Genomic DNA, 14176 nt, shown 5'->3' with positions numbered 1-14176 from the left:
ATGTCAGAAAAAAAAATGCTCCACTAGCAACAGGGAGTGCAGGCAAACACAAATAAAATGAGCTTTAAAGCCCACATAAATACAAAATATCCACTTGTTTTCAGTAATGACACATTTGAAGAAAAAAAAAAATTATGAGGGACTCTACCAGCAGGCACATAACACCTAAACATATCTGGTGTTTAACTGGAAAAAGAGGTTATCATTTTTTCAGGTTTCTCAACACTTATTCTTTGAGCTTGTCCACAAATACATCCAAAACCAGGTGTTTGTTTTCACAGAAATGTAAACGTTATGCTGCCAAATTCACTGAATATGAATATGTGAATTAAATAATTAATTAAAGTTTTCACTGAAACATTCAGAGAACTTTTATTGACTTTGCAGCTGATTAACAATCATTATAATCGAATGCTTTTTAATAAAGAGAAACATGGAAGAGATGAGGAGCTAGTTGTAACTTTGGAGGACAAAGATAACATTTCACTCACTTGCTCTGACCTCAACCAAATATATTTTATTTTGAACAGTGTCCAGTAGGGAAGTGGAGGATTTTAACAGTTTTAAATTCCAGTGGATATTTGTTACATTTAGTAATTAAATCTTTTATCACCAAAGCAGTGAGTGTTTTACCTTCCCACTATCCTCAGGTGCTTTCTCATAGGGGGTCATCTGATGCTTTCTCTGAATTATTGTAGGGTCTTTAGGACACTGGGGTGACTACAGTCTAAATAAAACTGATTTGAATTGAATTATATATATTTACTATAGCTATATTCTTGAAGTATACAATGAATTTATAAAATGCAATTGTTTCTTTTTGTATTAGATGGACAAAAAAGTTTTACAGTATCATGTTGCAATTTTAAACCTATTATGTTGTTTTTATTTTGTTTTTGCTGTATATAAATTATAAATTACATTTTTTGTAATGTAGTCTTACTGTAATGTATTCAGTCAATATGAAGTTGCTGCTTGTTGTTGCTGCTGTTCTGGCTGTATCCAGCTGTGCCAGCATCTCTCTGGAAGATCTGGAGTTTCACGCCTGGAAGCTCAAGTTTGATGAGACAGCAGACTCTTTCTGTAGTTTCTCATTTTTCCTTTTTGTCAGAAGCTCTGATCATGTTTGTGGTCTTTAAAATATTTTCTCAAATAAAGGAAAATTCTCTTTGCTAATGTTAGACTTTTATTCATATGAAAATTGACTACACATGATTTTCTTTTAGTCAGTTTCTGATATTTGACTTTTCCGACTGACAGGAAAATCCTACAACTCTCCATCAGAGGAGAGTCACCGGAAGCAGATCTGGCTCACCAACCGCAAAATTGTGCTAATGCACAACATCTTGGCCAATCAGGGCTTCAAATCCTACCGCCTTGGTATGACCTACTTTGCTGACATGGTATGTGTAGAAACAGAAGCCAATCAGGTTTCAGAATGACACATCAAAGTTCATTATTTGAGTAGCCATGAGTATTTTTGGTTACAATTTGCATATAACGCCTTTAAAAATTACACTTAAAACCATGAATTTTGATCTTCTTCATCAGGAAAATGAAGAGTACAAAAAGCTGATTTCTCAGGGCTTCCTTGGCTCCTTTAATGCTTCTCTGCCTCGCCGTGGCTCTACCTTCCTCCGGCTCCCTAAAGGTATTGATCTGCCCGACACTGTTGACTGGAGGGATAAGGGATATGTCACTGAAGTCAAGAATCAGAAGATGTGTGGCTCCTGCTGGGCCTTCAGTGTAGTGAGTATTTTGGAATCAGTCTTCTTCATTGTTGTAACAGGTATTTTGCTGAACTGTTGCTTTTTAAAAATTGACTCAGTCTTATTGCAGCCTGGTGCACTGGAGGGTCAGCACTTCAGGAAGACAGGAACGCTGGTGTCAGTTCAGCCTTTTTTACATTGGTGTGCATAATGTTTTCAGCTGGTTATGTTTTCATTAGTGTCTAATACCTTTAATTTGACTCTCTTTACAAATCGGTCTGACCGATCATCACTACAGGTACACATAAAATAATGTGATATAGTTTGTTCTCTTTTTTATTTGTTTTTTGTTTTTCAAAAACAGTTGAAGAATAGAAATTAAGACAATAAAACTTCTTCTCTTAAACCTTTGTCACACATTCTTGATGAGATTTTCCAAGATAAGGTGATAAGTTAGTTTAAATTGCAAGCAGGACCTGTGGATTCAAAATATGTGATTAGTAACAATTTGCTCATCTGATATTAACTTAATTTTCTCCATCAAAATCTACAGTCCATGATGGTTTATGAGTTTTAAATCAAATAAAATGTTGGATGAGTAGTATTCTGTCCAACTAAAAAAATGTAAAATATGAATCGTTACTGACCTTTGACTTGTGCTACCTATTTGTATGTGACTGTATAATTTTGTGACAAATTATTATTAAAACGTAATGAGTTGTCAACCTGAGTTGTCGGCTCATTTATTTACTGAAAAATATTAAAGATTGACATGAATGTGGGAAGGAAGAGGGTCCGTCTTTAACTGTGTCGAGAATGTAGATGTTACAGTGTCTGTCCACCAGAGGGCACTCTGGGGGACTCGGAGCAGCTTTCCTAAAGTCCGCGTTTCTTTTGTTTTCTTTACAAGGATGCATGAGTTGTTTGCTCTGAGCCATGACACCAGATGTTCTATTGTTAGCCTCTACTTTGTTACTTAACAGTCATGGATTAGCAGAATGTACAGCAGTGGGTTCATGTCCATTTAATTCTCAGCACCTGACAGAGAAATACACCCTAATGGCTTCTTATGGAAGGAAGCAGCAGCTATTTTGACACACTGTTTCTGCATTGTGGCTAAATTTTTGTGTGTTAAATAATGACTTGGTGTAATATGTCATGCTTTGTAGTTTGTCTGAGGTTGTATTTACCTCATTTTAAGACCACTTCGAACCTTAGAATTTAAAGTGGGTATTCTTCCTTTTTTTTTAATATGACTGTACAGAGATTTGTTTGTTTGCCATAATGTGAAATGCCTTCCACAACAATTAATGATTTTGTGTTGTTCAAAGTTTAGATGGAAATCCTGGACAGTTAATTGTAGTGGCCTGTGATCACTTGGTCACTTTTCAATCCACTGGCATGAGTGATGCTGATGTTGCTCTTGTCAGAAATGGTCACAGTCTGTAGATTAAACAATCTGGCAACTCTGTGTTGAGTTGTCTGTAGCTACTTACCTGTCTCAGTATCTGCGTCTGTCACAAAGACTCAGGTATAACACATGATACCTATCTGTGATATATGTCTATGTCAGAGAAGAGTTCTGATATAGCTGAGTGTAGTATGATTGCTTCACTCCGGTCTGGTGACTATCAGTAGTTTATTAACAAAGAGAAAATGTCAGAAATGGAAAAAGGTGGAGCTCTATGTTAGGAGGAGATTTGAATGACACCACTTTTAATGAAACCTTTTATGCAATGTCAGCAAAAACAGTGAATTTAAGTATGATGGGTCATTTGTTTAGAGGTGAAATATTTTTCAGGACAATGAATGAATCTGCAGTTTTATTTGTAGGATTTGATCATGTGTCACAGAGCTTTTAGAGATTTCACTGAATGCTTGGCTTTTTACACATCTAGCAGTTGTTTACTGCAGTTGAGGTCAAGTAGTTGCTGATTTGGGGAAGTACTGAATGGAGAAACACTTGAATATGAGTTGAATATGAGCTGAGCCATGTGATGATAATGTGGACACTTTGCACTTATGTGGCTTTCAAAACTAATTTATATAATGTTTGCAATGTGGTTAGTCCCCTGTTACTGTTGGACTGCTTTTTACAGACTCCAGATTTGCCATTATACAGTACTGTGTGAGCGACAAATTTGTACAGTGAAAGAACTTTTTATCCCACTTGAAAGAACATATAGTAGAGCCTATTGCATATATAGTAACTGGCTATAAAAATATGTTTTCTTTGAAAATATAATTCTTTGACATATGTCTGGAAACAGGGGCACAGAACAGAGCACAGAACTCTGGTCCTTTCATATAAGGAGTCTCCGCAGAGCCACTTTTTTCTCAATGCTTATCTCTCAGACATTAGTTCTTTTTCAATAGGAAATTGAGCCACACACTGTTTGTGTGGTTCAACTTCTTGAGTGGATGCACACAAGTAGATCCTCTGCTGGGCCTTTTTGATGATAGTGTGTATATTGGGTCCTATTTCAGATCCTGGCAGATTGTGGATTCTAGAAACCCAAAGGTTTCCACAGCAGACACAGTGCCATTGAGTAAGGTGAGGGGGGATAGTGGAGAGGGGCTCTTCCTGAAGTCCACTGTCATCTCTACAGTTTTGAGCATATTCAGCTGTAGGTTGTTCTGACTGGCCCATAGGGCCAGCTGTTCGAACCCACATCTGTATGCAGACTCATCACTCTCCTTGATGAGTCAGATAAATACCTGAAGAGTACAAAGGCAAGTACAAAGGAGTCAGTTAAAGACAAAGAACAACAATCAATATGTACATCCCCGAGTCATCAGTGCTGGGACCAGAGAAGGAGATGGAAGTACTGACATCAAGACAAAAAACCTCCTTAGCATCCTAAGACTGAGACTCTATGGTACAGTAAGTGAAGGGAAGGAGGAAGAAGACTAGTCACGTTCAGGATCACCAACCAGGATGAAACAATAATATAATACAAAAATATAACATCCATGAGTACATCAGAAAGAAGGCCACAGCTGATCATGTGCTTAGTAAATACCTCAGTTGGCAGAAACACAAGAAAAAAGAACAGCAAGAAGAGGAATCACGGTGGAAGGACAGGCCCATGTATGGCATGTGGTACCAGCAGATAGAAGAAGTTGGTGATAATGAAAAATCCAACCAATGACTAGACAAAGCTGGACTGAACGACAACACAGATGCACTAATCATGGAAGCACAGGAACAAGCACTAAGCACAAGGTCGATAAAGGGTGGGGTCTAGCACATCATACAAGAACCCAGGTGCAGGCTGTTTAGAGATGCTCCTGAGATTAATCAGCACATAACAGCAGGGTACAAGATGCTGGCTGGCCATGCATGGAATGCTGGCTTAGTATACAGGAACACTCTGTGTATACTCAGGAACATACTCTGTGCCACGCTTGAAGGACAAACAAAGTTTTTGTGTTTGTTAGGGATTAACATAATTAATTGACATCAACACGTTTCTCTTTCTGTTGAATCAAGTCAGATTGTTCAGGTAGAAGTGGAGGAAAAAGACTGCTATGCAACATGTTATGGCACATGCTAATTTTACTTGTGGTTTTGGATAATGATAGCCTTATTGAGAGAGAAGAGTGACTTACTGAAGAAACTACTATTGTAAGGTGAGAATCTTTATGTTGTAAAAGTGTTCCTTGTATTGCATATTTTAAACAGAAAATAATGTAACTATGTGACTAATTATTCAGTTTCCTTTTTTTTGCATGAAATACTCAACTTCAATATTGCTTTGAGTAATTGCACAACTATGTGAACATAACTGGATAGTCTACGCTGTTTTGACTGACCATGACGGGCTGTGCAATTTTTTTGTCCTAGTCCAGAGGTAATGCCTCAAGGTGGAGTGATAACTAGTACTGCCATAATGTAGTATAACAGCTCAAAGCCCTGTAGTTTCCATCTACTTTATCGACTTCTTTGTTAAATTCACATTCTTCATCAAAAGTGACTGACCTGTGTAACTTGGCCTCTATTATCACAGCTGAATGCTGAATTATTAAAGATGACTAAAAGCAAAAGTGATTTAGTTGTTTGTTATTCTTGAATAGACATTTCAAATGTCAAAGTATTTCTTTTTTTCCCCTCATGATTGTTATATTTTTGTTTAATGGCACAAGAAGTATATTCTGATTTTACTTGAATAACTGAATGGCTAACTTTAATTCCAGTCCTGATTTTCCTGTAGGATCACTGTGGAAAGAAAAAATAAAATCAAAAGCACATGGCCAATAACTAAGGGTCCAATTAGCATTTAATTAAATTACATTTAAGCCTGAAATTCTTCCACCCCGAATTCCCTATGACAGCTGGAATAGGCTCCAGCACCCCCCGTGACCCTGAAAAGGATAAGCGGATGGATGGATGGATTGATGATGATGATGATGATGATGATGATTATTATTAATATTATTATTATTTTTGTTGTTGTCATTATTGAGGAGGGTCTGTTTGTACAGTAGATAGTAGGGGTGCAACGGATCACGGTTTATCCGAAATCCGAACCGATCCCACTCCACGGTTCGGTACGCACGTGATCCGAAGATTCGAAAAAGAAAAAAAAGTATGTGTATGGTGCGCGTCGTCAGTCTGTCAAGCGGTAGCGCTAGCGGTCCAAGTAGCGGAGCAGAGGAGTTTGCGGCATTTAAGCAGCCCTTTGCTGCCCAGTCCGACGGCTAAAGCTAAAAGCTAATGGGGTGTTTAGCTGCAGACGGGAGGCCGTCGTCTGTTGTGCAAAACAAGGTTTAAACTGTGATGAACGTGCTTGACCCACGCTATGATATCTCGTTGCGCGTCCACTTCAGTGACAAGATCCTTCCAAGCATGTATGAGCACGAGAAGTTTAAAGTTATGGCTGAACTGTCCCAGGCATCTTCTGTTGCTCCAACTACAAATGGGTGGAGCTCCAGGGCAACGGAAAGCCACGTGACCGTGACCGCCCGTTATATCACAGCGGAGAGGTAGATACAAAGCCCTGCACTGCCCTATAGATTACATTAGATTAGATGAAACTTTATTTATTTCTCGGGTGGGTTCCTCCGGGAAATTCAGTTTCAGTAGCACAGCACCCACAGAAGTTGCAGAATGTGAGCAGAAATATACAATGTTTACACATATATAAATACAGAGTATACAAAAGGGATAAATAGAATAAATAGGAATAAGGATACAAGGAACGGCACATTTCAAGTATTGTGAGTCTATTGCACCGTTGGATATTAACAAAAACTATTGCACAGTGAAAAGGCACTACAGCTTACTTGTTCCCCCCTCCTCTGTCCCGTTTCCCCTCCAGCGAGGAGTTAAACAGTTTGATGGCGTGTGGGACAAAGGACTTGACTTTGGGAGAAGCAACCTGTCACTGAACAGACTCCTCTGGTTGTTTATGGCCATGTGCAGATGATGCAGAGGCTGCCCAGCATGGTCCATAATGTCCATATTGCACCTTAATTTGTTTTTATATAAGTGCGTGGAATGAGTCTTCAGTTGAATGTTTTTAATAGGCAAAAATACTTAAATAAGTAAACGGCGGTAGAATTTTTGTCTTTTTTTTCTATTTTGCTGATCCGAAAATTGATCCGATCCGTGACTTTAAAACCGTGATCCGATCCGAACCGTGAGATTTTTGATCCGTTGCACCCCTAGTAGATAGTAAGGTATTATATACAGTAGAGAGGGTGAGGGAAGTAAAAGGAGAGAGGAAAATTAAGGTTGCCCTGAGGGTGGTGGGAACAATGAAGAAAGGGCAGAGTGTGTTACAAAAGTGTTAGAAAACTCAGATCACATTTTTTCTTTGTGGTGTATGAACACACATGAAAGTTGTGAGTGAAGAAGAAATACTCAGGTCATCATGGGAAGCCTAGGCATAACTGTTGGATATTTCAGAGTCATCTGATCCAGCCCTCACTACAAGCTTTCTCAAAAACAAAAGTTTTAAGACTAATCCAACCAGATTTAAATATTCAGCAGCAAGTCATGGATCATGGGAGAGCATATACACCGATGTTCTCCAGGATGCTTTATGACAAGCATAGTTGGCTAACTGGATATCTGGTGAGAAATGGCTTCTTTTACTTTCCATGTCTGCTGTTTCAAGTTTAACTTGAAAACAAGGTTCTAGAAATATTAGTGTTTGTGTTGATTTTAGATTTTGCTGACTTGTAAGATTCTTTACATTGTTTGATAAAACTGACATAATTATAAGATACCAAAACTAAACATGTTATTTGAATACAACAAGCTTCGCTCAAATAAGCGGAGGTCTCTAAGCCATCCCTCTGGAATGGAAACGAGGGTTGAAAAGTTCCTTTTACTGAAAAATGGAAGTGTACAATCAGTGGCATTAACAGATGGTGCTTGTAAGTAAAGGAACATGAGAGAGAATTTTCCCACAGCCTTTCAAACCCAAATTGTTGCATAGTTGTGGTTGCATTATGCAAGTCTCTTTGTGGTTACAGTGATTTGCAATAGTACAGAAAGCATCAAGTTACAAAATAACTTGGTTGTTGAAATTAAATTAAATAAATAACTTGTATTAAAAGTGTGCATTTTAATGATTCATAAAGACTGCATATTACATATTTCATTGGATTAATATACCTGGATTCATTGTTTGTACTAATTTAAACTGACCTAAACTAGTTTCATTTCACATGAAATAATTCAAAATCAGGCCGGTTTTTTAGGTCAAAAACTATAAAATGTGGACTTGGATGTCATGTGAAACACTGGCCGCTTCTATGGCCTTCAGCTTGGATGTCACAGCACTGGGTCTGGTAACCCAGTGTTTGTGTTTTTTGGGTTAAGTTGCACTCTTTGAATTATGGTTTTCTGTTTTGTATTATATTTACAGTTTCTGGTTTCTAGGTTTCTGTTCTGTTTCTGTTCTCTCCGTGTTATATGCTTAGTCTTAGTTTCTTTATGTCTTCCCTGTGTCCCACATCTTGTTACTTTTAAGTCTGTCATATTTCTATTTCTCAGTGTCAAGTCCACATCTCTGTGTTACGCTTCCTGTTTTACTTTGACGGCGGTGTCCTTTGTCAATGTATTCTGCTTTTCTTTCTTTGTCTCTTTATGTCTGATTTGTCCCAGCTGTGTTCCCATCTGTTCCCCATCCTCTCGATCTTGCCTGTGCATTTAAGCCCTGTGTTCCCTTTGTCCTTTCTTGCGTCGTACCCTCACTGTGCTGTGCTTCTCCCTTTGTGTTCCTGATGAAATTCTAGCTCTCAGTCCTTGGTTTGTTTTTTTGTAGTTTGTGTTTCTCATTTTCTAGTGTCCAGTCTTCCCAGGCTGCTGCTTTAACCCTTTAAGAACTACCATAGAACCAAGTCTGCCAGAGACTTGGTTTGGGAGCATTTCAAGTTGCTATACTGTTATAGCCCAAATTTTAATAATATGTATGCATTAAGTCCATAGTAACTACAAAAAAATTCAAAATCTTTTTTTTTTTTTTTTTTTTTTACATATATTTCTAGTTAGAGAAATTTAAGAGATTTATCCCTCAAAACTGTAAAAATCTTTAAAAATCACCCAAATTCATAATTTGGAAACATGATCAAATTCAGCAGTTTATTTCCTGTCACAGTTTGACCTGGAACTTGAACTGGAACTTTTGTGATGACTCGTGCACCCTTCCCCACTCATCATTCTTTGCCTTCACCGACAACTGGTCAAGGCAGACTGTTGTCACTCCCTGTGCTTTAATCTTTTTTAAAAAAGAGGCCTTGAGTTGATCGTTGTTGTGATTTAGCTCTGTATAAATAATTAATGCACTGAATTAAATTAAATCCAATTACCATTATAGCCATTTGTCACTGCAGTTGTAGAGTTTCCTAATATAGTTTTTCTCAATGGACTTTGCTCAGTTCTCACAGCAGAAAAGTCATTCTCAATACCCCTAATGCAGTTATCAAAATGCATTAGGTACATTGTTGTTTTTTCCCAAATGGGTCCATGTGAAATGTAGGTTTAGTCTGCTGTTCTTAGTGGACAGGTATGACTCCCAGTGTGGTCTTCTGTTGCTGTAGCCCATCTGCTTCAAGGTCAGATGTATTGTTCTTTCAGAAATGCTCTTCTGCATAACTTGGTTGTAAAGAGTGGTTATTTGAGTTACTATTGTGTTCCTATCAGCTCAAAATAGTTTGGCCATTTCTTCTCTGACCTCTGACATCAATTTTTTCACCCAGATAACTGCTGCTTATTGGGTATTTTGTCATTTCAGGCAGTTCCTTGTAAACCCTGTTAATAGTTCAAGTTAAATCTCCCATTTAACAGGAAGAAAACCTCCAGCAGAAGCAGTCACACCAAGGCATGGCCATCTGTCAAAAATGGTGAGCGGAGCAAGACAGGATAAAAAACAGAGATTAATATTAACTAATGATTAAGATATATAAACACATAGTGGGTGGAAGAGCTGACAGAAGAAGGAATAGTAAATGTATCATGGGACTCCCTCAGTAGCCCCCCGTAGACCAACTGCAGTGTAACTAAGGGAGGATTCAGGGTCACCTGATCCAGCCCTAACTATATGCTTTAGCAAAAAGGAAATTTTGTCTCCAGAATCCAAACTAGATGCTGGTTTCATAGAAGGGGGGCATGAAAGCTGAAGGCTCTCCCTCCCATTCTACTTTTAAATACTGTATAAACAACTAAGCCACAGTCCGAGAGCAAAGTGCTCTAATGGGGTGATATGGTACTATTAAGTAATTAAGATGAGATGGGGCCTAATTATTCAAGACCTTGTATGTAAGGAGAAGGATTTTGAATTCAATTTTGGATTTATAAGAGAAGCCAATATAGGAGAAATATGCTCTCTCTTTCTAGTCCCTGTCGTTATTCTTGCTGCAGCATTTTGGGTCAAATGAAGGTTTTTCAGGGAGTTTTTAAGACTCTGATCTTTTTTAGGGCATGAGTACTTTAGCAGGCTGTCTTGACCATGTATACATACCTAAATGCTTTGAGTTGCTGCTGATGTGAAAGGCTGATTAGATATTTGGATTACTGTAATGAGTAGTCATAAAGTAGTTGCTGAATGTATGTAGAGTGACTTTACTGGACTATATGGTAGCTGGTGCTCTGCTCTCAGACTGTATATATTTTCTTTTTCTGTTCTCTGATGCATATAGTTTCACTGATATTATTTTGCATTTCTCCATTTCATCAGCTTTGTAAAGTTTCAAAAAAATCCTTCACATTTCATTTTTGTTTCTGAATGAATTTTACTCCACATTAGGTCTACATTTTGGAGAACACTTTCGAAAGTCAGTAAGTGTTTGAGAAAAAAACAAACAATCAAAGAATCTAAATATTTTGATCACTGTCTCTAAAGGGTGGTGAAAGGTTTTTATTCATTCATCACAGAATTGACATGATTGACTGAGTTTTCATGTTTTGACAAATGTGAAAGAGGTTTTTATTGTTGCTGTGTATTTTGCACAGGTGACTACAAGTCATTAGTGAGTTTGGGGGTTTTTGTTTGTTTTTTTTACATTCTGTCCACAAAAAAGGACATTTTCTATGAATTAACAGAATCTTTCTTTTTTATAATTAGGGCAAAGATCTTTTTTTTATACAATTTCAAACATTTATTCCTTAAAATTTAAGACCAAAGATTCATGCTGTAGTGATCTGACCAACTTAAGATCAAACTATGTGGCCCTTGAAATACAATGAATTTGACATCCTTGATTTAGCAGCTAAAACTCAGCCGTGTTTACATGATTAGTTTAATAGCATGCAGAGACATAATTCTCTGATTGCGAAAACATAAATAATGCCTTTCTTCAGCTGTGTATCACCACTTAGTGAATGCTACCAGAAGTGAAACATGAATTAGAATATGAGCATCACATGTGGGCAATTTACCTATTCCTGACCAGTCAGCAGTCATATCCTTTCAAAGTACTATAACCTACAACCCTCACACCAAGTCATGGCTCCTGCAATCAAGCTCATCGCATACTGACAAGTGTGAAAAAAAGTTTTCTTGGCCTTTTCATTATACCATTTCCATGTCCACATGTAATACAAACAGTAGGAAGAACACGTGAGAAGCGTCAGTGGTTGAAATACTGGTCAGATTGTGGTGACGGCTTTTGCCAGGGCATCTTCATCATCTTGTTTAGCATAACCATGGCCGGTACATGTGACACCAATACAATCTGGCTTGTATCGGCATATGATCCTAACCGACCGAAATTATGCTATAGGTCGCTAAATATTTTACAACACTGAAAGATTATGAAGTGGTTATTTATTCATTTATAAAGCACTATGTTGTTAAAGATGGATTATGAAAGTTGTAGCTAGTGTTATAAACTAGCTACTGTATATTTTGGCCACAAGATGGCATGCTGCACCATCATGATTAACACTGTCTGAATGAGCGGAGTTGCACCTGCAACTTTGATCTTTAGCAGGATAATGATAGTTAGGCCTGATAGCACAAGATCTGTGACTGGTGATTTTTCTGCACATACCAGGTCAGCAACATAGGTCCCACTGAGGCCAGTAGAACTGCATTAGCATAAATTCATGCTTTCATACCTTCTGTCATGATGTTGGATGTCACTTTCACACAACCACAGTATCCACTGTATTTCCAAGTTTCTTTGTGTTTTTGTTTTATCTCTCTCTCCACCTCTTTCTTAAATGCATTAATCTCTGCTCTTCCTTTCCATCTGTGCATTACAGAAAAGTATATTTGCACTTATCTGCGTGTCTTGTTGTGTCTGGGTTTTAGACATTTCTCTGCCACAGTATCCATATCTGCTGTGAAGATTGGTAAATAGTAAGTGGGCCGGTACTTATATAGCACCTTTCTATTCAGTTTAGCACTCAAAGTGCTTTCTACTGTGTCATTTACTTATTCACACAAACACATACAGCACTTTGCTCATTGACAAGACTGGCAAAGGATACCAGCTACAGAATGGAGCAAACATCAACCACCTCCCCTACATGGATGACATTAAACGGTAAGCCAAGAGTGAACGAGACATTGATTCTCTGATCAGTACCAACTGGGATATATAGCAACCACACTGGAATGTAATTTGGGCCGGAGGTGTCTCCAGCTACATTGAGGGTCCAGAAGCACTTTTATCCATACCACACATAAACTTTCTCTGAGGGATAGAGTCAGACTCAGAGATCGATCCACCAACCTTCCGACAGGTAGAGAATCCACTTTATCACCTGAGCCAAAGCTTATATTGAGGTATAAGCACCTGTGGGTGATATGGTCCCCGTCATAGAGGAGTTCTTATATAGCTGACAGTTATGACTGCAGCATTGTAGTCAGGAGACTGTAGCTCACAAACAAAGAGAAAGCATGTGATTCATTGACATGGACAAGCAGTATATTAAGAGTCTGTGTAGGTTTTTTAGTCATCAAACACATCATAATCTCAGCACTTGAAATGAAAACAACTGGATATCTTTTTGGCCAAACTAAAGATCCAAACACTGAGCTGCAGCTGCAGTCCTAGGAAGAGATACTACACCTGCGCAGGACTCTGCGCAGCTTGCTGTGAGGATTAATAAGCATCACATGTGGGTATTTACCTATCTGTTCCATAACCCACAGCCAGCACACCATGGTTCAAATGCATGCTGCTACATCCAGGTTCATCATATAGTCCTGGAAATACATGTCATCATCATTAACATCAAACTGACAAGTGTAACACCAAAATAAACTTCCTATTTCTTTTTCTATTTGAAGATACTTTTCTTAGCACTTCCACAAAGTGTTTCAATGTCTGCATTAATGACCCAGATTATAGTCAGATGGTGGCCACAGCCTCTTTCAGGAAAGCTCAATCAGCTCATTCACAAACGCAAATGCATTGGGCAACAATAGTATCACAGTTGTAATCGCATTGTTCATCCAAATTGAGAAATTGAAATCTTATAATTTGACAAATGTTTTACTGACATATTATGATTGACTAGTAATCATAGTTATATTATCAAACTATGATATCAACGGCAGCACATTCACAACAGCCTCACAGTGCACACAGACGTACAGGACACACACACTCAAGCTCATACACGCTTGCTCAAATTAGTTAATATGCTCATACATAGTCAGACTTATGGAGCATATTGCCACACATTTTGCCTCTCTCTATTTACAAAGAAATTATTTATTTCCATTTCCCCCACCCGTCTAAGCATCACACAGTGTGCATCATTAGCTATACACACAGAACTATGGGCACACTAAGGTTTGTCACATGGAATGTGCATGGAGCTGGCTCCAGAGAAAACAGGATAAAGATATTTAACGAGCTTAAAAAACTACAGGCAGACATTGTTTTATTACAAGAGACACACGGACCTGTCACAACTATAAATATACTTGAGTTTCCTAATGTGTTCTCAGTAGGGCTGGGTATCGTCACTGATTCGATCCATGATTTTGATTCGATTCGAT

At 38.1% G+C, this 14176-nt stretch overlaps 1 protein-coding gene across 1 annotated transcript; it reads left to right on the top strand.

Annotated features, from left to right (window-relative positions):
* The first annotated feature begins 962 nt into the window (after positions 1-962).
* LOC120434992 (cathepsin S-like) lies at positions 963-4220 on the top strand. Its single transcript, XM_039603674.1, has 4 exons — positions 963-1062; positions 1261-1403; positions 1552-1749; positions 4197-4220. The coding sequence occupies exons 1-4, from the start codon at positions 963-965 to the stop codon at positions 4218-4220; spliced, it is 465 nt and encodes a 154-aa protein (XP_039459608.1).
* The last annotated feature ends 9956 nt before the right edge of the window (positions 4221-14176 follow it).

This window comes from Oreochromis aureus, linkage group 19 (genome assembly GCF_013358895.1).
Source record: "Oreochromis aureus strain Israel breed Guangdong linkage group 19, ZZ_aureus, whole genome shotgun sequence".
Taxonomy (NCBI): Eukaryota; Metazoa; Chordata; class Actinopteri; order Cichliformes; family Cichlidae; genus Oreochromis; species Oreochromis aureus.
Note: the sequence above shows the minus strand (reverse complement) of the source record. Positions and strands in the feature narration are given on the sequence as shown.